General features: G+C 37.7%; 1 protein-coding gene across 1 annotated transcript in view; it reads left to right on the forward strand.

The window, feature by feature from the left end:
• PLXDC2 (plexin domain containing 2) overlaps positions 1-26,038 on the forward strand; it is a 241,609-nt gene that overhangs the window by 195,054 nt on the left and 20,517 nt on the right. Inside the window, exons 9-12 of the mRNA XM_026039454.1 lie at positions 700-781; positions 16,341-16,401; positions 19,036-19,189; positions 20,939-20,977. Of these exons, the coding sequence (XP_025895239.1) occupies positions 700-781; positions 16,341-16,401; positions 19,036-19,189; positions 20,939-20,977 (336 nt within the window). The remainder of the gene's footprint in view (positions 1-699; positions 782-16,340; positions 16,402-19,035; positions 19,190-20,938; positions 20,978-26,038) is intronic.

Here is a 26,038-nt window from a genome sequence, read left to right on the forward strand (position 1 = left end):
GTATTTATCTTCAAGCAGCTCATAAATGAAGTCTGTGCCAAATCTTTTTTTCAGAAGATTGATTATATCATGTGTAAATTTGTTTCTTTATGAAAAGAAACAATTTTCATGCTTGCAGGACAAAAACAGACACTTCTGTGTACCGTGCATGCCCTCTCAAAGGAACATCCCCAAGCACATTTTACAGTTCATCTGCCTCTTTTGTACAGGGTAAAACTACATTGTTTAGAAATCTCTGAGTTTAAACGGACAGATGTTCTGCTGTGAAAAACTGGAAACCATGACTTTCCATTTTTTTCCAAATCCAATTATGGTTCTTGCACACTTTCCTCCAGTCTGATTTTCTGCATTTGTCAGAATGTTAGCTACACCCAGGAACATGGGTGCCTGGGAAGAAAGAGATTTAAGGAAATACTTTATACTAAGCAGAAAGATAAAAATTTAGCTGTAAAGCTGACAGAATAGTTGTGGGAATGGGATTACATTTACAAATGTAATACAAATCAAATCCTATAGGTAAAATGTACCACTATGCACATGGTTGTGCACTACATTACTGGTTTTACTGCGTTATTTTGAACATCTGTGAATCTGTTGGTTTTCTAAATAAATATTCTCAGAAGATATGTGTTTCTTTTGCCCTTGTGAGAATTATTTCTGTGACTAATGCAATAATTTGTTTGTTTATCTACTTCCCAGCTTGTCTCCAGTTTAACAGCTGTGGTCCTTGTGTCACTGCCCAGATTGGTTTCAACTGTAGCTGGTGCAGTAAACTCCAGAGGTAAAGGAAATATATATWTWTTTTTTTTGATTTGGAAATATTTTTTTGTTTGTTTGTTTTTTGAAATATATATGTATTTTTGACCTGTGGTCAAAGGATACCCCAAAAGTTTGCCTATAGGTGATTCAGCAGATGTAATTGTTATATATAAAGTTTATATGAACATGCCCATCCTCTTCACAACTGCCACAGTGTAAACTACCCAGAGGAATACACCATGTAACAGAAATAGTTATTTCTGTTCAATTAAGATTTCTTGAAAGAGATTCTTGCTTTTTTTTATCCTGTGAAATTCACACTGCAATCAAAGATGAATCTACTGAGAGCCTCTGTACTGTTTCCTGAAAACTGCCAGCTCTGTGTTGCAACACTATTGTGCCTTTAAAGAGCAGCAGCAGATAGAAATATCAATGTTATTGCTATTAGTTAGATCATTACTGATAGCAGTGAGATTCTCATTTCATGCAGACTGTGTTTGGGCATTATTTGACTAGCAGCAGGAGGTGAAGTTAGTTCCTTAAAACAGGGTGGATACAGAAGAGCAAACTAAGATTTATGCCTCTGCACAGCATATATAACTGTACTAGTTTATACACAACTAGTTTAGAAACATTCATACCATTTAATCTGCCTGTACAAAAATGAGGACGAGTAAGCCAATTTTAAGTAAATGGAGGAATGTGTACAGAATCCTAAAGCAGTTCAGGTTGGAAGGTTCATTGAGAGGTCATCTACCCCAGCCCTTGTTCAAAGCAGGGTAAGTTATGAGGTCTGGTCTGTTTGTTCAAGATTTGGTTCAATTTGGTCTTGAAAACCTCCGAAGATGAAAACCTCCAGGCCCCTCAAGGTCTTGATTTATGCTTGATTTTATACTTGATCTTTTAAAACCTTATTTCCTTCTGAAACAAGGTTATGTAATAATGCTGTATCTTGCAGGCTCCACTGCTGCACTGCTGTGGAGCCTATTTGCCTTTCTGAAACTAGCAGGTTATTTCAGCAAATAGATCAAAAGTATGAAGTGGATGCAAATTTTGTGAAAAGAGGCAACTTGCTTTCCCAAATGTGAAGATTTTGCATCATTGCAATTAGGAGACATGACAGTCTCATTGTTTTCTGGACTCATTCATGTCTCAGCTTTAGAAATACGTTTTACTGCCTTCTACCATTTCTGTCTACTTTAGACTTCTCTTCTTTTACCTTCTTGTTCCACAGGATGCTAATTTAGTTTTGGGAGAAGCTAAAAAAAAAAGTATTTTCTTACTACTCATTTTGTATATGTGGATCACAGCAGTGTACTCAGAATCATTTACTTAGTACTGCTTTAAGTTTTTACTTCCCCTCCAAATAAATTAGCTGTGATAGAGTGCTCTTTTTGCAGGTGATAAAGAACCTCTTACTCAAGAAAAAATACCTAACTGCTCTATTTAAAGATTCTTGAAGGGTAAAAAACTGTAATTCTTTCATCATAGTTCTCCAGTATTTTCTGTGTGTCACTACTCTTCAGTCACCAGCCTTGTAAAACAGTCACCCTAGACTTTTATCTCCTGTTGTGATAAACATTGCTCTGCTGCAGCARAATAAAATGTGCTTGGGAAAACAAGGGCAAAGCATTACATAAAGTATTTAGTCATTTCAGAAGTGCTTTGYGTATAAATAATATTAATATTTACACTTCACTTTACATTGAGTAGTCAGAGGAGATTTTGAAGCAAGCAGAAGCGGGTRCTTAGGAAGAGTGCATGAGTGGTGCTTGTGAGTTATGAGGTAGAAAGTGATGTAGCCAGCTGGACAGCATGGTCCAGGGAGCTGTATCTTGTGGCCATGGGCAAAGCCCAGAGTTGGAAAGAAATTAGCATTTGGTACAAAAGCCAGGAGAAATTATTGATCGTGTTGCTGGAAGATTCAAGTGTAGTCATGCTTGTAGTAGTAGACTACAGTAGTCATGCGTGTAGTCATACGTGTAGTCATGTAGACCAGTAGTAGTCATGCGTGTAGTCATGTAGACTAAAACTACTCTCCCTCTGCAAAGAGAAGGTGACTTTTTGCCAGAGAGGAGGCTGTTACAGAGCAATGAAAAGTTGTAGATGTGGCCAGACAGTRATGTTCCTTCTGCAGAACCACAGCAACACTCTGGCAGTCACTACAGTGAGACCTGCCAGAGCAATGGGGCTTTCCCACGGACAACAAGCAAGCATGTAACTAGCAGATAGCAACTGTCATTTCTGCAACACATTTTTTTTCCCCAACAGATTATGACCCCATTTATCCAGACCAGTATTTTTAGCAAGAACTGCATCCTCTTTGTTTTTCATGTATAAAATTTAAACTATATATTGAATCATTCACACAATAAAGTGCAGTTGTTGGAAATAAAGTTTATCTGAAATTCTTAGGTGCACAAAGAAATTTGACCAGCAGAGACCATCAGAATAATTGTACTCCCCCATGTGGGCACTCTGTGTTTGAAGGAAAATAGCTTTATTCCACAACACAGTGGGGTGTTCACTGTGTATAACTTCAGCAAGGGCTAGTGTACCTACTCTGTGGGCTGTAGAGAGAAGTAGGTTCTTCCTGTAGGTGATTCACAGCAAAATCCTCTACTTCTGATACTGTGAACAGTTTAAATTACAGTTTTACTTTTATAGGGATTGTCATACTATTCACTCTGAAATCCTGAATGACCTATGTCATGCAGTGGCACCACAACCAAGGCAAAGGTACTTCACCTTCATTTAAGTTTGTTAGCAGATGGAGGATCCCTAAGGATTTWAAAAAAAAATGAAAAAACTTTAAACATATGTAAGAGAACCATTCCACAGATAAAAGAGACTAAGTATGAATAAATATATAAGCTAAGATAGTATCACAACTTTCTTCTACACAAATTTTCTATCTATAAAACACCAGAAGTATTTGGAATCTAATACTAATAATCATCTGTGGCTGAAACTTGGATTATTTTCTGTACATTATCTCTGACTTTCTTGCATGTAGATACTGAGAGAATTAATCCATTTATATCAGCTTTCTGTGCTTCTGAAAATGTTTATATACCCTAGACACTTGCTATAGCATGCATGTTAGAGAGGTCATTTTTTAGGAAAAACAAAAAGAAGCTTTGATGGACAACTTTGCCATTACATTACAGGTTCAAGTTGTACAGTTTGTTCACGCTACTGAAATAATGAGTTCCCTTGGAAATATGTAATATGTAAATTGGTCAAGGAATAAATAGTGTTTGTTAAGGAAGTGCTGGCACTAAATTATTGTGGAAATATGATGCCTAAAAGTATCAAGGAATCTTTTAAAAACTACTTTACAAAGTTTTGCAAAGACTTTTTGTTCATATTCTGTTAATATTGATGTTATTGTTTCAGTGAACTTAAGCAAGGTCTCAGACCTTGGCAGTATTTCAGAAAGTTTAGAAATAAGCACACAAAGAGCACAGTCCTGCATTCTCTGCAGCTCCACAWTGCATGTTTCACCTCTTTACTACTGCGATGTGTCTCCCACATAAATAAATGTGTCTCCCAGTCCTCCTCCAGTCCAGTGTGGTACTAACATCCCAGTATTGGGCCTAGGGAACTGAAGTGCAGAAGGACAAAAGCCAGGAGCCAAGAACAGTTTAGAAGCTGTCTTTATTCATCTGTCACTCTTAGTACAGATGGTGCAGGTATATTCAAATTTTAACTTCTCAGACCTTGCTGCACAAATGTACTTAGCCAGCTGACTTTCAAAAGAAATTATAAGAGCACAGCACCAAAAGTACCTTTTCATAGAAACCTGGATTTAGGATCAAAGAGCATTGGACTGCATAGAACCTCTAGTGCATATCCATGGGCTCCTTTGTTGTTTTTATGGACTGTATTCTGAGAAAAATGAAAAATCAGAAATGTGTCTGGGAAGGGCAGCAATATTGTGTTTGTCTTGATATCTCTATTTTTTTTTTATTACTATAATCACCAATCTGCACAAATAATATGAAAACAAGTTATTTTGCATTCCATACTGATTACGTGGAACATGGGAGAGGGAAAAGCTTTAGGCATATGCAGTTCTTAAAATTGTTGTAATATGAACTGTTACTCTTACAGTACTGTTACTTTTCTTCTGAACCTTTGGGCAAGATTGAAATGTCTTGTTTGTTTGTCCTTGTTTTAGCTAGAAATTGGAAATGTATTTGCTTGACATTAAGTCTGTTTTTATATCTGTAGATCTTTAAGATTTGGAAGAGGAGGAGACTGTGCTTGCATTTATTTAATGCTCTGTATGTCCCTTCTGACTAGACCTATTTTCACATAAACTGTGTTATTCAAGTATTGTTGTAAAAATAATGATCTCATATGATCAAAACATATGCCTATTATTTGTTCTTTTATGCACAAAAATAAATATAAAAAATCTTCATAAAATTAGAAAAAAAATAGCACAGGATCCTTCTCCAAACACAGCTTTCTCCTAGTTAATTCTCCCCYGTTTTTGTATAATATCTCTTGCCATAATGAAAGTCATAGATTTCAGCTGGTAGCAAGGAAAAGCAATGGAAAAGATGTTTCAAATTTTCATCAGCTGACAGTACAGATACATTAGCTCAATTATATGCTGAACATGTAGTGTCTGCTGTTGTGACATGCTTTGGTCTAAGCCCTTTTGGTTATCTTACCAAAACCAAAACCAGATTTATTTAAAGAACAGTCTTGATATCTGTATGTTTTAAACTGAGATGTTGTTAATATATTCATCAGAAGTTCTACAAGACCTTCTTAGGTCTCCAGGCACTACAGAGGAAGCATAAAGCTTTAGTTCCTATAGATTTGATGGGTCTGACAACTCTGGGTGTTGCAGTACAAGGTGGTATGTAGTACAGCATGTAGAAGGGATTTTACCCAGTAAGCCAGAAGATCTTTTCTACTCCTGTTCATATGTTCATAAGAAATTGATCAAAGAGATCATTTTTTATTCAAATGTTTTATTTTATGGACTTACTGGTTTAACTATTTGGAGGTTTAATTTTACTTGTGTGTTTTAGGAATACCTGCATGCGTCATACCCTAATTAAATGATGGAAGGAGGATTTGCTGATCATACTCACTATTTAACTGACAGTAGCTATTTATTTAACTGCAAGTAGTTATTATAAAATCAGCCATAGTATTTTAGCCATTGAGTTATACATACACACAGAGACTGGATTATATGGATTAAGTAAACCACCAGAGGGAGCATATATAATCCAATCTATGTAATAGATCCATATAAAAAGTATGGTGAAAATCATGTACAAATATACAAATGATGGAGAAAATCTAATTTCAAGTGCTTTAGAAAGGCTAGCAATTTAAAATATAGTGTATTGTGTAGAGTATGTTCAGTTTTAACAAGTGTAAAACTTCATGAATTCGATCATCATATTGCTGCTTCAGGCAAAGTTAAAGAAATGTGCCCAGCTTCAGCCCAGATCTCTAGAATTTGCACTCAACTAAAAGCAGTTCTTCAGTCTGTGATACTGGAGTGGTGTTATATGGAAACATGACAAAGTCCTAGCACCTGGGTTTTAACAAGCAATTTRTTGATATATTAGATAAATAAGCACTGCAATAAGTGAAGACTAATGAAGACTGTTCTTCTAACTAATTTACTGTCCCTTCCCCAAATAAGAAGCAATTCATGTTGAACGTCTGTAAGCATAAAATTTGACCCTTTGTCAGAGTCTATTCTTTTTAAAAGTGTGTTGAGACTGTAATAGGTCTTTTTCATCAAGTGCAACAAATGTATCAAGAATTAATGTGCAAATTTGTCAGCCCCAATACATTACTGATAACAATTATAGGATAGGTAGATCTATACTTTATTGAGCAGAAAATTGCTCCRCACCCAACTTCTTCAAATCCTCTCCAAACTGCTTTCTCATAATTTGACAAGCTGATATGAACACATGAACTGCAAGAAACTGTTAGGAAATTAGCATTCARTAATGGAGAATTTCGTATGCCTGGTAAACCTGATGAGAGGAGAGAAGGAAAGAAAGTACCACAGAAGTGCTTAGTGAAAAAAAAAGCATTTTCTCAAACTAGAGTGAGCCCAGTGATATATCTCTGAGATATGATAAAAGAAGCCTCGCAATATCTTAGAAACAGATCTTCTCAAGTCAGATGGCAGTTCTGATTTGAAGACAGTGTAAACTTGCATGAGACTGAAGTCTTTAATTTAAAAACACAATTTTAGAACATGGAGCACCAACAGTTCATGGCGTGTTTATATTGAAATTTTACCTTCAACCAGATGAATTAGCTTTTCATTGAGATTGATGTATAGATAAATAACAGATAAATAGYTTTTTTTTGCAGCTTGGGAATTTTTGTAGAATTTATTGGTAGCTGGACTACGTGAATTTACTGTGGATTTTCAGGAAATGCCTTATAGCACAGCTTGCCCAATACAATTGCTTTGTTTAATACAAATATACAAAAGAAATCAGTCTCTCTGGAGGCAGAACTGCAGTGAAGATACAGTAGYTCTCAGAAGCCTAGGACACATCAGAGAAAGATGTGTCAATTGATTAAATATATTATGGCACCCACCATAGTAAACTCATCCCCTTGCCTTCTGCCAAATTGATATTCTAGAATGGATATATAGTTCATGAGAGCTATGTGGAATATTTTCTTATGGTAGAACCTGAAAATCTGTGCTTTTCTTACAATAATAGCATTTTTTATCTCATATGACCTTCATCATTCCTTTCTCCACACTTTCATCTCCCTTCCTTTCTGCTCTGATTAGAAGCACCAAGCTAGAAAGTAGAACTACCACTATCCTACCATTCATAGGTTTGATGCCTGCACAATTGAATTTAAATCCTGTTTTCATACACTTTGTTAGTGCTGTAGCGTTAATTACAAACTTTTACATAAATTGTTGCTTTGCTTTGATCTCCTGGATATGTTAGAACATGACATGAGGACAACAAATTTGCTCCTTGTTGATGTAGATTTCAAACAAACAGTTACAAACAAATACAAGTTACAAAGCTGTAATTTATTTCTAGAAAATGGATACAAGATTGTGTAACATTCTTCTCACCCTGAAATTTTAGTCTTTATTATCGAGATGATTTTTCTGTGAAATCTTGGGCCTAAAGACTGTGAAGCATTTTCAAGTTCGTCAATCTAGGTATAAACACAGTGACCCATTTAAGGCACATCACTAACTTTACTCATACTGTATTGTTTATATCTCTTACCATATAATTTATCTTTTGAAATCTCTGAATGGTTTCACTATCTGTTGGTTACTTCGCCAGAGGTGTTGCTTTATATGCTGGGACTTAGAAAATCTCTTTATTACCCACTGTGCACATTTCTATGGTATATAATTTTGCAACACAGCTTGCCCCCAATCAGTACAAACAGAAAACTTCCTGGACTGCTTTGAGACCATAAAGTATCGTGTGTTTTATGTAGATGTGTTAAATATATCACATTCCTATGGTATATTGTTACAAATGCAGAAAAAAAGTTATCAAAGAAAGGACTTAAATGCCAGTGAGAGGAGGGAAAGATGACCATCTGCTATTTATATGCTTTGAAATATTTATGTTTCCCTATTCATTTGGAAGGAAGATCACAAATTCTGTATTAATTCCATGTTTAATTTCACAGATAGACCTAAAATACCACAGTAATCAAACATTACATAAAAGGTAGTTAACTATGGATTCAAATATATATAGGTGTTGGAAGGTGGCTGGGTGTGAAAGGACTCCATAGACACAGGGCTTGTACTGTGGTTTCTGAATATTCCAGGTGTTCTGAGAAACTCAACTCTGACTTGCAGTCATCATCCTGTGCAACGCTGTATGTTTCCAGACCCTCTCATGACTCAATTTCTCTGTCAGGTTATCAGCATTATAGCATTTTTGTTCCCCAAGTAAGTATATCAAATAGTGAGATATTCTCTTTCTGAAGAGAACAGTCAGGCTTTACAATAGGATTTCTCCTGGTTTATGTACCAAATAAATGAACAAGGTACTTCTAATGAAAATGACCRGTTTAGTTTAGTCCTAACATGATTTTCCATCCTAAAAGGTAGGTTGGTTCAGTTACTCCTAATTTCTTGTAATTTGTAATGCTTTTTGCAAGACTTCACACAGCGCAATGCTGCTACTGTTTCCTTCTCTTTCAACTGTCTGCAGTAAGTCAACTCCTGCTTACATCAAGACTCCTGCTTACAACAGTGTATTTTATTAGAAAATCCACARATTTTACCAACCTGAGTTTCATGAATTCAAGTCCATTTGTCAAGTGAATTCAGTTGTTCAGCAAAAGCTTCTTTGGAGCTTTAGGACAAATAGGGATGATGCATTTTGTCTAGTAGGCCATCTTGCCTGAACATTAATTTAGGAAGTGAGGGGAAAGGTATCAGCTTTTTTTTTTTTTTTTTTGATACCTGAGAAGAAGTGAATACATAGATCCTGACTCCTTTCCTGACCATCAAAAAATGGACTGTTTAGGGAAATGCCAGATGTTACACTTTCCCATTGTGTCCCACTAGACACACATTGTCTCCCATTGTGTCACAATAGACAATCATTTTCTCAGCTGTCCCTTTCCTTCTTTATTCTGAGTGCTTATAACAAGTGAAATAGCAGAAATGAAGGACAGATCATTTCAGAACACCTCCATGTTTTGTTCAGATTTCTGTGGAGTCTGGAATCCCAGGTCTTCATACTTATCTTTAGGATACTCCTTAGCATGTGAGTTAATGAACTTTTGTGGGACACCTAGTTTTACTGTGCTTCATACAAGCATCCCAACCACTCTATTACTATGTAGAAGCCTRATGCCTCCAACCAGTTCTGCCACTCCTACTCTTTATTTCCTTTGCTGACAATGCAAGAGGTTTAGATTTAAATAAAGCAATTCTTGTTTAATGGAAAAGCATTTTTTTAACACACCATCAAACTTTTTGCTTTGTTTCACTGAATAGACAGAGGGGCATCCTCAGTCAAATTTATTTAGTTCTCACTTCAGCAGTCAGATAAACGTAGTCACTTGCACAAATGTAGTTACTACATCTTCCCATAACAAATACTTACTTTTTGACATAGAATTACAAATTAAATGCAGCCTGGGAAACTTCCTGAGCACTAGAAAATGATTTTATAAGCCATTAAGTTGTTACAATGTTTCCTATTATGATTTCAGTCTGTGCCCATGAGCACATATCCAGAACAGTTCCCAGGCATGGTACAGGAGTTAGTCTGTTCCAGGGATTATTCCCATTCGGCAATTTTTGTGCGGTCTCCTTCTCAAGGTTGAAAAGGTTTGCATATTTAGGCACAGGCCATTCTGTGCCAGTAATCCTCAGTGCGAAGGAACATTTCTGGGCATGTTTATTTTACTAGTAGAGAAACAGCTAGAAGTAGCACAATAATCTTATCTTCTTTCTAGAAACACTAAGCTGTTGTAGTTGTGCTCTTCAGAATAACTTCAGCATCATTGAAGTCATCCTGATCTATTTTAAGGAAAAAAACAGAAATGAAAGGGCTCTTTTATTAAGCATAGTGCTTTAAATTACATGTATTCCTGTACACATACTGCTATATAGTTTTGCCAGAAAGYTTTAATTTAGGCAAGCCTGAAAACTGTATGTCTTCTCATAAAATCTGGGAAATTTGTGATGAAGAACTGCTAAGGCACGCTGTTTAAGTTTGTCAGCATTGTCTGCTAATTCCCTGTAGCATACAGAATTGTTCCTTCCAGTTGCCAAAAACTGTAGGGGCTCTGTGATATTTCCTTTGGTACATAGTCCCGATTTCAGGGAAATAAATAATCTGACTATTCTTCTGATACACTGAGGCTTTGTCCTTCACCATTGCGTCTCTAGTTCCTTACCTTAACTTGTCTCTACTATTCCAGTATCTGCATTATCATATTATGAATATTAATATATATAATTAGTGAGGAAACTGATGAGTCCCAACTGTTCTGTAATTCTTTAGTAATCTGTTTTTGCAGACTGTTCTTTTTGAATGTTGACTTCAGAGTCAGACTCACTTCTGGAGAAAGCTTGAGAACTGAATAGAATGCTAATTTGAGAAACCTTTCTGAACTTTTAAGTTCTTTTGAACATATCCAGTTATGGGATGATTCAGCATCTTTACTTTCCTTAATTATCTAGCTGAATAATTAATTGAGACTTTTCAGTGGATGTTTTTATGACCCCCATGTTTCCCGAAAATGCAGTAGTGTGAATATGCAGTTTCCAAACTGTGTATTCTTTATACAAAAATCTCTCCATTTTGGCTGGCATTCCACATCAACATCTTAAATATTGGCTTTTGTAGTCAGATTACCACATGGTGCCTCACTCTTCTGTCGTAGCTCCTACTCCTTTTGTTTTCTTATTCATTTAAAATTGGGTATGAGATACAAAAGATGCGATAACCCCACCTGACCATACCAAAACATCTCCTTCTAGCAGCTCCAATGCTCATGCCCACTGATACTGCAATAGCCATGTAAAGATTGGCTTGATTGCTGCAAGTTCATGCGTAACAGAAATATGAAAATCTCTATTTCCTAGTATCTCTTGGCAGCAGGCTGCCTTCATCTTGTCATGAGGTCTGTACTACTTGCTGATTTTATCACTGGGTTTTATACGGGAACAAAATCCCTGTAGAAGTATATGAAGAAGAAAAAAAAAAAAAACAGGAGCTTGGCCAATATATGAATGATATCTGTGCCTTCATGCATGCCACATAAGACTTGAAGTTATTTTAAGATCCTCTCAGCTCCTATCTGTGGGTATTATGGGATGCACAGGAGCTGTGGATTAATTTATACTAGTTTGGTTTTCAGCAGATCTGAGCTTAACTCTAAATTCTGGTACAGAGTTCGGTTATCTCAGCCAAATCACTTAATCTTTCTTATGCTCCATTTCCTCATCTCTGTACTCAAAAAGGAAATATCTTCTGTAAAGGTGACCTTCATATTTTCATTTCAAAGATATGAGACRAAACAATGGGTTTGTGAGGCCAGCTGTACTTCTGAGGATGTTGGTTTAAAGGGCTGTAAAGTAGATTTTGCAGTACAGCTAGCTGCACAGGGCTTTTCCTATCCACTTCTKTTTTCTTTTGGTGGGGAAGAGTGCAAGATTATCTTCGTAGTACACACATTAGAAATTAATGAGATCATTCTGAATAATCTRAGATAGAAAACAGTTTGGATCATCAGGTAAAGGTGAGAAACAGATTAGTTCTGCTATTCAGAATCYCCCCCAGTTTAATGTACATGCAGTAGTGCTTCAGAGCAAGATTCCTCCTTTCTTTGATCCTGATCCTGTATTGCATGTGTGCAATACAGATGTGCAATGTCAACAAATCAGAATTCACTGCCAGCTTCTGTTGCTATTAGCAGTTTACACCTACTCTGCACAGCTATAAATGTACAAAATGCAAAAGTCATTGAAGAATGTAATCTAATATCAGATACTAATTTTAGTGTGGTTCCTTTCCAGAGAATACACAGTTGGTTGTTATTACTTTCTGCTGATTCTGTTGTAAATTCTGATACCGTAATCTCCTAAATTTGTCTCTGGGCTCCTCTTACTCTCTTTTTTTCCCATGTAATTATTCCAAGTAAGGCCTTTAGCAAAGCTTCTTTATCTGTTTTTCAGCGGGTTTCCTTTGTTGTTGTAAGTGACATTAAGATTTTATAGAAAATATCCTTCCATTCTTCTTTAATCAGAACTCTGCCAAGTCCCTCTTTAGTTGGATTTCTTTCTTCTTTCTTAAATCGAAAATAAAATTTACCTCTTCTATCCCATTTTTATTCTTAGGCTGTTCCAGGAGTAAGAATTCCCTGTAGGAGTCCTTATTTCTTATTTCCAATGCACATGTTCATCAAAGTAAGAAATATTGAGTTTCACCCATGTTCAGTTTCTTTTACTGTAGAATAACAGCTTTTTTTTAGCTTCTTTCCCTTTTTCATTTACAATGAAAATGATGTACTTTACATAGTATGGATCTGTATTTTTTGGAGAGACAGAATGATGATTCTTTCCGTCTTACAAAATTGTGGAACTCTCATCAGTTTGYAGATTACCTGCATTTACCTGGAATTTATGCTGTTAATCCCTGTGATACTCTCTATCATGTTGTATGTTGCAAGTTTTGAGTAGTATGCAACAAGATGATGAAGGTATTCTGTATTGCAGATACAGATCTGATGCATCARCTATTAACTATGCCATAATAATTACATTTAAATTTTCAGAAACATTAAAATAATGCTGTCTGCTTGCAATACTATCTATTTTAAATCCTCTTATTGAATAAGCTAATCAAGCTAATCAAGAGAAGACCATAAGAAAAAGTAGGGCCAAATCCTCTTCCAGCTATTCAGAAATACAGTTTAATTAAGCAGTATGTTTAAGTAAAGGATAAATACAGGCTATACATTTATGCTTGCATTTAAATAAGTCTATTGTGTTAGAAGATAAGCAAAAATACCATTTAAGTCATTTACAAATTCATATAAGAGACACTTACAGAGGCACTTCATAAACACTTTGAGCTGTGATGAAGCTCAGCATTTGTGGCAAGGAAAAGTGGAAAATAACAAACAGGCAGCACAGAGTAAAGAAAGTGATATTCAGATTCAGAGGATGAAGGAATCAAATTGGAGCCTATTCCAAAGGGAAGGAAGGCAAAGCCTCAAGCAAGGAGATAGTGCTTGATATCTTCCTTTCTGGGCTATCATTTTCTGATTATGTTTCTTCAGCTGGACAGGTACTAAGACCAAGGCTTCCTGTGGTTTTATTTTCACTTCCTGTTTTCCTCACTCRGAAAGAATTTCCACTTCAAAATACCTTAATTCTTCTTTTAGAAATTGAAACAGTCAAATAATTTTAAAAAGCATGGTTACATGTTGCTAGTGTGATGGGCCTTCCTGAGTAACTAACAACAGGAAGAGTTGAGTCTGTTCAATGTTCTTTTTAATTTTGCAGGTCAACCTTTCACTTAGAGGAGTCAATAAATATTACAACAGAGTCGAGTAAATAACTTTACTTGGTATTTATAAAATCATTTGAAATCTCTGGAATGCCCTTCAGTTACCAGAAATCCATTGCTTATATGCTATAAAGATATCCTGGGGGGAAAAAATAGGAAAAGATTGTTATCAAGGACACAAGTTGTTCATGTTACCCATAATAATAGTTTTATTTGAGTTCAATTTGATGAACGGATTTTTCCATCTAGATTTTGTCCTTTTTCTTGCCAGTCATTTTCCATTATGGTTTAAGCATTTATGGATTAAATTTTGATGAATCTTATGTCAAGGGACATCTGACTTCTTAATAACAATTAATGTTATTAATTGTCAATAAGCTCTCTTCTAAGAGAAAAAGGATAGAGGTTTGACTCATGCACTAAATGGGCATTTCTTGTCATTTAAATATTCTGTGTCAAATAGAGGTAAATGTCATCTGGTAGATCTGTCGCATTTTTAGCCACATACAACTCTCTGAAAAGATTTTGACATCTTTTTCTGTGACCCAGACTTAGCTGTATTAGTCATGCTAGATRCTCATTACAAATGCTTTAATTCTCCCTTTGATCCCTGAACTAGTGTTCCTGAGTTCCACAGAAATCCTGAAATTCCTTACTTTTCAGAAGTGTTCTTCTTTCCTAGAACATCTTTGTTATTGCTTTGCTAGGAGCCAATTTGGGTCATCACTTGAAAATGAAGTTGTTATAAAATGGCTATGGTGACAGATGACGTAAATGGCATAGCTAATCAAATCCACTCCTATGTTTTATCAGCAACCAGGAATTACCATCATGCTGCTAAATGAAAGTCTTAAAATGCAATCAGTAGCTTGGGTGGTGCATTGGAATGGGAGTTTCCAGAATTCTAGCTCAATGATGCAGCAATGATGATATCCTTTGTGGCTGCCTTTTCATTGCCATATGCCTCAGATTTGCTTGGAGGCAGACATATCTAGTTCCTGATAAACTACTTTCCAATAATACTGTTTGGACTCATCATTGCTTTCGCCATTGACAGAAAGTATTAAACAGTATCTGAAGTTTTAGGTGTTTTTAGAGCCAAGTTATCTGAAGAGTGTTTCCCATGTTTGTGATAGCTTTTCCAAGCCATACATGTGGCAGGGAATCTTTTCATATTTTSTTAATTCCTGTGAAAGAAACAACCCCTACGATGCTGCTTGCCACTATCTTTCAGTATTTTTGGAAAAAGGCTATGAAAAGAAGGGTGAATGTGTGCATCTGATATCAGTTTTTGATCATTTAATCTTTGGAGACTTCAAGTTTGACACCAGATACAATATTTAGATACAATATATAGTCTAAGATGAAAGATCATTAATCCCTGATAGATCTRTGTTAGGGCCTATGTTAATGTGGATCTCTAATGGCAGTAATTGTTTCTGTTCTTTAAGAACATATTGAGTGACTCTACCATTTTTAAACATKGTTTTTGATTTTCAAATGTACTATACGCTCACAAACCCATTATACTTCAGTCTGTGAAGTATCACTTAAATGGAATGGATTTGTGAGTTTTCAGTGCATCTGAAAATTAYGCCAGTTCTCCTTCAAGGTGACTGYAGGAATTACTGATGAAGTTCCTCAAACTTCAGAGAATGATGGGAACTGAGACTTCCATATTTTATGTTCTGCTGGTAACTGGAATGTCACTACATCTCTCTGCTTTCAACGTTCCCCTTTATTCTAACTATTGTTGAGGCAGAAGACTGCAAAGTTTGGGGCAGCAGCACCCCAAACACAACACTCGTTCAGTCACCATTCAGTGAGGGTGAGGAAAAAGCTCCTCATTGTGGCCCTCGTTTCTGTGCACTGGGAAAGAGAGTTCTGTAATTCACTGGGATCCATTTTCATTTTGGCAATTTGTCTTCTTCCCTGTGATAGGGTTTTGGAAGTCAAGTGATGTAAAGTGAGTGATAAATAACATCTTGTTAGGGTTTTGTTAGGGTTTGGGGTTTTGTTAGGGTTTGGGGGAGGAGGATTTTTTTAAGTAACACTGCAGATTGTGGAATGATCAGTACAAAAATGGCTAATAAGTAGGTAATAAAAGAATCAACATTTTCTCAAAAACCTTATCAAAGATCTGGATTCTGCTCAAAATGTTTTTACAGAAGAGCTTGTGATCCCTCATAAGGTGTTACATTGGCTTACGTATTTCTATAAAAATAATTCTATTCTTCTTTCTCCCATAACGGACAATTTCCCTAACTTTATTGAACTGCTGTGGCAYTTGGCCATGTCTTAGCCTCTTTCAAAACCAAAACTCCAAAGCTACCACTTATATAGAGCTAACCATAGCAGTGATTTTTCTTTCTCAATTAGTCTTACTAAAAGATAGTGAAGTGAGAAAACAACATAAATCATACAGATTCTAAAATAAATTATGGCATATATTTATTATCTCCTTAAATCTCCCTCCCATCCTTCCTTGTTCTTATTTTCTCCTATTTCAATCTGGACAAATTCTACTTTTTTCCCTGTTTAAAGATGTTCCAGTGGATTTGATCGTCACCGGCAAGACTGGGTAGACAGTGGCTGTCCTGAAGAGGTATGTGAATAGTTTATGTTATCATACTAGCTACCAGAAGGCATTTATATATTTTTGATGGTTTGGATTCTTAGATTATGAAACAGGGTTTCAAGGCTATAGACATACGGTATTTGTTCCTTAGTGTGATGGTATTAGTAAGCTATATTAAAGAAAAATAGCCTGAGCAGTTTTCCGTTCTATTTGAAGAAATAAAAAGGACACAAAGTAAAAATCTTATCTCTGAGAAAGTACTTTAAATAAAAAACAGAAGTACCAGGAAGTCTGCCCGAAACAATGCCCTTGCGATGTTTTTCTCTTAGATCTATGACTCTTGCCAGAAGGGAAGAAGCTGTGATGTTCTTCTCCTCAGAAAACCTGCTGCCAGAGCAGTCTCAAGAGAAAAACAAACGTTGCATGCCTTGCACTTTGGTTATGAAGTCTGGCCAAATCATTTGGTACAGCAAAAAAAATATAGATGAATTAGTAGAATGTTTGAGTGGTTTTGTTTTGTTTACAATACAAAGCACTAAGGCTTCGTTTTATAGAGAGGCAGCAAGAGAAAGCAGGAGATTGCAAGGGTGATAGTGGTGAATTGTCAGTCRGGGATTACAGGCCTCCCGTAAAAGGAATGCTTAGGATACTCTGGACCAGGACAGTTAATTTAAAAGTCACAGTTATAAATATCCAAATGCTGTTTTTTTCGCAGTGTTCTGCTTTTAGAAGCTGCTTTTTCTTTTTTTTATTTTCTTGAATTTTTTTTTCCTTAGGGGATTGTTGTGGTAGGAACAAATTAATTTATGAGACTTTTAATCTATAGATGGCCATAAAAAGCAGTGTCTTTTCCATCTTAGCTGACCAGGCCAAATTCTGCCGTGCGTTCCAGCAACATAGTCTTTCTGAAGTGTAATGTTAGGTGAAACTAAGGGCAAAATGTAGTCACAAAAGCTTAGTTAGAAAAGCACATTCTTTTTTTAAACTTAGGAAAAATAAAGCAAAGTAATRATACAAGTCCAACCTGCTGGAAGCTTTTTTTTCATATAAATGCAATTGCAAAATAACTGCACCAACATCCTGCCTTATTACACAGGCTTGACGCTTCTGCTTTGTAATYTATATACTACTGATTTGGCAATTGGAATTTCTTAAAGATTTACTATGCATGGAGGACAACCTTTGCAAGATAATAAAAATTAATAAGAATATTTGCATAGGGCACAACCTTTGTTTTATCTAATGCAGGTTATAAGCAGCTAGGACTTTGTTGTGCCTGTAGACGAAGTTACCCCAGAACTGTTCTCTGCAGGATTGTAGCTTCCCATTCTGGCTTTTTCTTCTTGTTCCAGACTTCTTGACTGCTGCTCACAGTCTAGTATTTATACTCTCGGAGTAGGCACAACAGCTTGCTTAGCATCCTCCTGAACTTACTGCTGGAGCTCAGCTATCAATAATTAGTACACAGAGGTTAATTTTAGATGCATTCATTCAAGGGAATGAACAATGATGATTCTCACAGTAAACTTTCCTTCATTGCAATATAGACTTTGAGATAAATTTTGAGTAAATTGCCTCAATGAAATTAATGTCTTTCAAGTTAAGCATGAATAAATCTACAGAATAATTAAACTGCCACTATTGATACATTTTTAATGTAATATATTATTTCCAATAAAACAAAAGAGCATAAAATTAACTATACATTAAAAACAAGATAACACACTCTGAACTTTGACAGGAAAATCTCAATAAACAGATTCGGTGGTATTTCACTTCTCATTAAAATAGATTGGGAGGGCAGGAGTTATAGGCAGTTTTATTTGATTATATATATATATATATATATATATATGTGTGTGTGTGTGTGTGTGTGTGTGTGTGTATTTAATTGTATGATCCCCAAGGAAAAATGTTCGTAGAGAATATGAAAATGCAGAATATTTTAATATGTCCAGAACTTGATAAAAATAAAAACACTGGAGATAGAGGTATAAAAATTTCCCTATGAAAATAAAGTTAGATTATTGAAAGACGGAGTTTATTATTTATGCTATGTATTATACACAATAACATATATATAATTTAAATATTAGAAATAATAAGTCCATAAGAACTTTGTATAAACATATGCATATATTTCATACATTTGTTCATAATTGTCTATGGTAAATGTATGTAAAGCCTCGTTAAATGCTATAGTTAGTTACTGTATTCAGTATTTGCTATGAATATCCATGATACCATGATACAATTCCCATGTTTCTTACTTTAACACATTTGATGGCAACTCAGTGTGTTAACGGCAACACACTGAGCATTCACAACAGAATACTGATAATAGATTGATAATCTTGACTGTTAAAATCTAATTGAGGGAAATAATGTTAGAGATTCAGGGACTTGGAATTTGAATCATTCATTAACAATTAAGCATTGTAAAGTTTGCAGTTAAATGAAAAAAATATATGCCACTRAGTGCTGTGTAGAACATTTCACTTAAAAGGAGAAAGAAAAGAAAAAGCTCTTCAAATCCTTCATTTAGAGATTCCATTTTCATTCCTTTTATCCTGACAGCTTGTTCATTTTTAAATTCTTCATTCCGTGACAGTCTCCACTGAAAATCAATTTTCTCTTTTTGTTTTCATTGTTTCTTAACAGTCAAAAGATAAGATTTGTGAAAAGAATGTAGAGGAAGTAGAAACACCTCCTTACGCCACGACCACCAGTCCACCAACCACCACAAGGTTCAGAGTTTTAACGACCACCAGAGGATCCACTGCTTCCCACCTGCCAACTAGCCTGCCTACAGAAGGTGAATTACGTAGACTGCTGTAGTAAATAATATAAAAATGCTTATATAYAGGTTGAAATAAAATAACAGGTATCCTTTAACTATGTTTCTGTGTTAACCTCCCTACTGTGGGACAGTGGGAAGAGCTGGGAATACCAGTGACAATAATATATGAGGTTATTTTTAGATTGTGCCTTGGAGAACAAGGAACATTAAACCTTGTTTTTGTTTGATGCACAAATCCATCTCTAAACAGCTGTCCTATTCCATGCCATAGATATTGTCCATGTCCAATACCTGTGGTGTTTTGGGCATCTGAACTGATTCTGGTCTGCAGAGACTGCTTCCATTACTGCCTCCTAATGGAATCATTTCTGAATCCAAAAGTGAGCTATACTGTCCTTGATACTTTTGCCACATAGGGAAAAAGTCCCTCAAATATGAACACTATACCAACTGCTGCATGGACCCACCAGGGCTAAGCCCCTACCATGGGCTTCTGCGTATAGGTTCAGAAGTTGCATAAAGGCAAGGAGCACTATAGGAAAGGACAGTGCCAGGAATAGGACACAGAAGCCAGGCAGACTGTTAGAGAACTTGTGATTACAGTGGTAAGTGTGGCTCACTTTCCTTTAACTACCAGGCCATAACCTGAAACATGTTGAAATAGTAGATAGATAAAAAGAAATGCCTATCACAGTTATAACACTTTTTAGGTCCCTTTTGGTTCCTGTATTTGGCAGGGTGAAAATAGAGATAATGCAAATTAAAGACTTGTTTTGATTTTTTCCTGTTTACTTTTTTTTCAGTCAGTTGACACTGGTCTTTTCATGTAACACTCACTGTTCTGAAGTCTTTTTAGTAGACTTCTGAACCAAATTTACTCTATAAGCGATGGTGTGTCATTCCTCATCCTTGTTCTGCTGCTTTTCTGTGAATGAGGTGGCCTCCTCTATTGCTTCTGGGGAAAATCACKCTGGGTAGAAAAGCTAACTCAAATTAATCAAGTAGCATCTTTAGAATAGAATGGAGGGATGTAGATCTCTTTTGGAATAGCATTTCAATACACAGGAAGCTATCCAGTAATTTTTTTTCTGATCCAGCTTTGCAATGCCACCAGAATTATTAAGTGGCTTGTTACAGGAAACTTGGAGCTAAACCTATTACAAGATGGAAATCTACTGATAAGAACTGGGAGGCTTTTCTATAAGAAAAATTTAGGAGCTGGCAACACAGGGTTTAGACTGCATTTGCAGTGTTGTTCCCATATGCACATCTGCTAATACTGCTTCACCATTTAGTTCAACACAGCTCATAAGCAAAAAGAGAAATATGGAAATAAGGAGAACTTAAAACTGATAGACTTYTAAATATTTCTTAGAAGAGAGGCTAAATAATTGGGAAATTTCATATGCTGGCTCATATGGTATGCTGCAGTGTGACTTCAATATGTTAGAATTCTCAAGCAACAAATCTTCATACTTTTTTTAAGATTTTTTATGGCATTTTGAATGCCACAAAGTGGACTATAACATCTTTATTTACAACTATATTGAATCTCCTGGCACTCTCATAGATATTTTATTAGTCATAAGGAAGTAAGATCTTGCTCAGTTTAAATAAGAACATTGCAACCTAATTCTCACTGAGATGAGTACCAATTCTTTTTTTAATTGTAGCATTTGTTGTATATTAGAAAGTAATTCCTAAGAAGTCTCATGCTAGAAAAATGAATTTTCCTACTTCACTAACTTTGAATTTCCTTTGTAGATGATACCAAGATAGCACTACACCTAAAAGATAATGAAGGTAAGGCACAATTTTTGTGTGTGTGTGTGTGTAAATAATATCAGTAGTTTGTAAAATTACATCTCACTGAACTTCATTAATCAAAGTCAGCCTGCAGAAATATCTTTTACCAGACTCAGCTTTCCACATCTCTGTAGAAGAGCACCAGGGCAAACATGCTTAGCAACTGCTTGGTAAATTAATTGTTTACAGCTTTCCATAACTCCTTAGTAAAATATCATATTTATCTGACATTAAAATACCAGAGAATTTCCAAAAATGAACATTTTAAAGGCATTTTTTTAAACTATATGAAAACAGGATGTGGTGACAGGCTTAAAAAATAACATTGTATTGTAAGTTCATTCATAATAGTGAATTAGTATGTCTTTATTAATAGTTATGTGGTTTGTATCTGTACCTCGATATTAGCAGAGATCCTRTATTTCTCCATGCACATTCTTCTGTGTAAGTCAATGTGAGATGGGAGCTGAAGATGACCCCAGTGGAGATAGTGGCCCCCACTGACAGGTCGGTGGTCAGAGCTGGGTGCTGGCAATCACACTCCTCAACACCTCCCGCACAGGGCAAGGTCATTACCCCGGTCCAGGTAACCCCAATCCATGCATTCCAGYGAGGAGCAGAAGTAGACAGCAACAGAGATAAGACTATGACAGTGTCAACAAGTGTCCATCCAGGAGACAAGATCAAAGAGAGTCATGAATACAGGTTCACYTACAACATAGATAAGGCTTGGGTCTAGACTTAGTGGAGTCTCCWGACTCATGGGCAGGGGGCCCAGGTGAGAGTGGTCAGGCACTGGGACTGTCAGTGCCTTCATAGTCCTGGCAGACAGCTATCTAAGACTTCAAAACATGTCATGTCARGAAGCCACTTACCATTTTGTTGTTTTCTTGCCTTTTCCTTCAGCTGTGTTAATCCCTAAGAGACATTATTTTTCCTTTCCCTCAAATTAAGCATATGAACGTTCCACAGGAAGCATTTGCCATCTCTTTACTGGCCTGTCATCTGTCATTTTATTGCCACTAGTGACAACTTAACTGGACACATAGTGTACTTTCCCTTGTGTGGAATTGTCAGTTTGTTGCCAGTATTGTTCGGCACAGGTTTGACGCCTAAATCACAGAATCACAGATTCACAGAATGGCTGAAGTTGGAAGGGACCTCTAGAGATCATCTAGTCCAATCCAGCTGCTTCAGCAGGGACACCTAGAGCACACAGCACAGGGTCACATCCAGGTGGKTTTTGAAGATCTCCAAAGGAGGAGACTCCATAACCTCCCTGGGCAGCCTGTTCCAGTCACCCTCACAGTGAAGAAGTTCTTCCTCACATGGAGGTAGAACTTCCTATGTTCCAAGGTGTACCCATTACCTCTTATCCTATTACTGCCCACCACTGAAGAGAGTTTYCCATCCAGAATGTAGAGAGGCCCCATCCTCTTTACATTCTCACCTCACATACTTATACGTATTGATCAAATCTCCTCTCAGTCTTCCGTAGGCTAAACAGGCCCAGCTTACTTAGTCTTTCCTCATAAGATAGATGCTCCAGTCCCTTTTTCATCTTTGTCGCTGTACACTGGACCCTCTCTAGAAGCTCCGCATACATCTACTGGGGAGCCCAGAACTGAACCCAATACTCCCTCACCAGAGAGGGGCAGGATCACCTCCCTTGACCTGCTGGCAACACTCGTCCTGATGCAGCCAGGATCCCATTGGCTTTCTTGGCCATGAGGGCACTATGGCCTCATGATTAACTTGTTCTCAACMAGAGCTYCTAAATCTCTCTCTGTGCAGCTGCTTTGCAGCAGGTCAGCCCCTGATGTGTACCTGAGGTTATTCCTCCCCAGGTGCAGGACCCTACATTGTCCTTGTTGAAACTCATGAGGTTCCTCTCTGTCTAACTCTCCAACCTGTCTGTATCTCCCTAGCTCCCTCTGAATGGTAGTGTAGCCCTCYGGAGTGTCAGCCACTCCATTTAGTTTCGTATCACCTGCAAACTTGCTCAGGGTGCACTCTGTCCCCTCATCCAAGTCGTTGCTGAACAAGTTGAATGGCACTGGGCCCAGTACTGACCCCTGGGGGACACCACTGGCCACAGGCCTCCAACTAGACTCAGCCCTATTTATTACCACCCTCTGAGCTCTGCCTTCCAGCCAGTTCTCAATCCACCTCACTCTCCACCCATCCTCTGCACACTTCCAGGGCTTTCCTATGAGTATGTTATGGGAGACGGTTTCAAAAGCCTTGCTGAAGTCAAGGTAGACAACATCCACAGCTTTCCCACCATCCAGCCAGCCAGTAGAAGGCTGTCAGGTTGGTCAAACATGACTTCCCCTTGGTGAATCCATGCTGACTTGGTGATCCATGATCACCTTCTTTTCCTTGACATGCYTAGAGATGCTCTCTAGGATGAGCTGCTCCTTCACCTTTCAAGGGATGGAGGTGAGGCTGACTGTATTTTCCTGTCTCCTCCCTTCTGCCCTTTTTGAAGACTGGAGTGACATTTGTTTCTTCCAGTCCTCCAGGACCTTCCTCGCTCTCCATGACCTCTTGAAGGTGATGGAGAATGACTGTGCAATAACCCCCGCCAATTCACTCAGCACTCTTGAGAGCATCCCATCCAGGTCCATAGATTTATGGGTGGCCAGTTTGCCTAAATAATCCCTCCTCAACCAGCGGAAAGTCTTCCTCTCTCCTGGTTCTCTCTCTTATGTCCAAGCTCTCTAGTTCATGGGGACCAGCCTTAGCTGGAAAGAAGCAAAGAAGGCATTTAGTAACTCAGCCTTCTCTGCATCCTCCATCATCAAGGCATCCTCCCCATTCAGCAACGAACTAACATTTTCCCTAGTCTTCCTCTTGCTGCCGATGTATTTATAGAAGCCCTTTCTGTTATCTCTGATATCTTTTGCTAACTCTAATGGGCCTTTGCCTTCCTTSTTGCATCCCTGCATTCTCTGACAGTGTTCCTCAATTCTTCCCATTGGGCCTGGCTCTTATTCCACATTATGAACACTCTCTTTTTCTCATTAGGTTTACCCAATAGCTCCTTGACCCCTTGCTCGACTTCTTTTCTGTAGGAATGCATGGGCCCTGAACTTGGACAACATGATGCTTGAATATTAGCCAACTCTCCTGGACCTCCTTTCCTTCTAGGACCCAGGCGCTGGGGATTCCTCCAAGGAGCTCCCTGAAGAGGTCAAAGTTGGCTCTCTTGAAGTCCAAGTTTGCAATCCTCCTTCTTGCCCAGCTCCCTCCACACAGGATCMTGAATTCCAACATCTTGTGGTCACTGCAGCCAAGACTGCCCTCACATTTCCCACTAGACCATCTCTGTTTGTTAGTATCAGGTCTAGCAGCACCGCTCCCCTTGTTGGCTCATCAGCCACTTGCAATGTTCTGCAGGAACCTCCTGGACTGACTGTTCCTGGCTGTGTGTTTATCCCAGTAGACATCAGGGTGGTTGAAGTCCCCCATAAGGACCAGGGTCTGTGATTGTGAAGCTTCTTGCAGCTGCCTGTAGAAGGCCTCATCCGCTCCCTCTTCCTGGTCAAACTCACATGACAGTGTCACCCCTGTTTGCCTGCCCTTTAATCCTCACCCACAGGCTCTTGCCTCATGCTTCATCCTCCTCTATGATGAGTTCCATACATTCCAGTTGCTTGCTCACATAAAGAGCAACTCCACCACCTCACCTTCCTGGCTTGTCCTTCCTGAAAAGCATGAAGCTACCCATAACCACGTTCCAGTCATGGGAGCTGTCCCACCATGTCTCAGTAATTGTAATGAGATCATGGTCCTGCAATCGCACATGCATCTCCAATTCCCATTGTTTATCCCCCATGCTACATACATTTACACAGAGGCATTTGAGTTGGGCTCCCAATGTACCTCTCATTCTAGCTGGGACAGCTCCAGCTTGGCTATGTGGGCCTTCAGAAGTTCTCATATTTTGCCATTTAACCTCTTCAGGCTTAGGTCACCCTTCACAGGCTATGGCATTAGGCCATGCTGTTAGTGGTATGACAGGCCATTGCCTACCTTATCACCCGCTTCCTCAATGATAGGCCTCCTCCCCTGTCAAATCYAGTTTGAAGCCCTCTTGATGAGCCCTACTGGCTCATGACCCAACGCTCTTTTCCCCTTTGAGAAAGATGGATCCCATTAGATGCCATCATGCCTGGTGCCATGTATGGCTTCCTGTTACTGAAGAAACCAAAGTTGTGGCGATGACACCAGCCACAGAGCCATGTGCTGATGAACTGTTTCCTTCTGTTTCTTTCTACACTGCTGCCARCACTGGGAGGAATGGAAGACAATATSACCTGCACGCCTGAGTTCCTGATCGTCTGCCCCAATTCCCTAAAGTCCCTTTTGACTGCCCTCAGGCTACTCATTGCAGCTTCTAAATGATCTCTCAGAATAAGGTTCTCTATAAAAGGAGGGCTGTACTTTTAGGATTCTTGCTCAAGTCCCCTGAATCTGTCTTTCTCTGATTCTTCTTGAAATATAATTATTTTGTTTTGTTGTGAAATGTGTTTCAGTGCTCTTTATGATCAATAATATGGTAAATCAGTCAGCACTTCACTCTCACATTTCCCATTTCTTCTGTACTAAAGGCACGTTCACAGCTGAGCTACACCCACACTCTGCCATGCTAGCCATCCTCCTATGACAAATAACTAGCATGGGGCCAAGCAGCTCGCTGTGCCTTGAGCATCTTATGGACAGCTCAGGATAGAGTGCTGTTATGTCAAAAAATAAATCAAAAGATGGATTTTAGAGAATAAATTCCAGGTTTCTCCCAGTTTTGGAGATATGTAAATTAGCTATACTTTCACTTGTCTATTCCTCATCTAAGATCTGGAAATGAAACAGTACATTGAATAATTGAGCAAGGGTGGAATGGCAGAGGCCTGTTGCTGGACTCACATAGTAGGGTTTGAACCATCACTTACATTAAATATAAAAAGTCCATTTCCACACAAAAAGCTGTTCTATGTTACGAGGGGAAATCAACAACTGATGTGATTATTCACTTTACTTAAGCTATTTCTTTTA

This window comes from Nothoprocta perdicaria, unplaced genomic scaffold (assembly GCF_003342845.1).
Source record: "Nothoprocta perdicaria isolate Ctin4 unplaced genomic scaffold, notPer1 scaffold_23, whole genome shotgun sequence".
NCBI classification, from domain to species: Eukaryota; Metazoa; Chordata; class Aves; order Tinamiformes; family Tinamidae; genus Nothoprocta; species Nothoprocta perdicaria.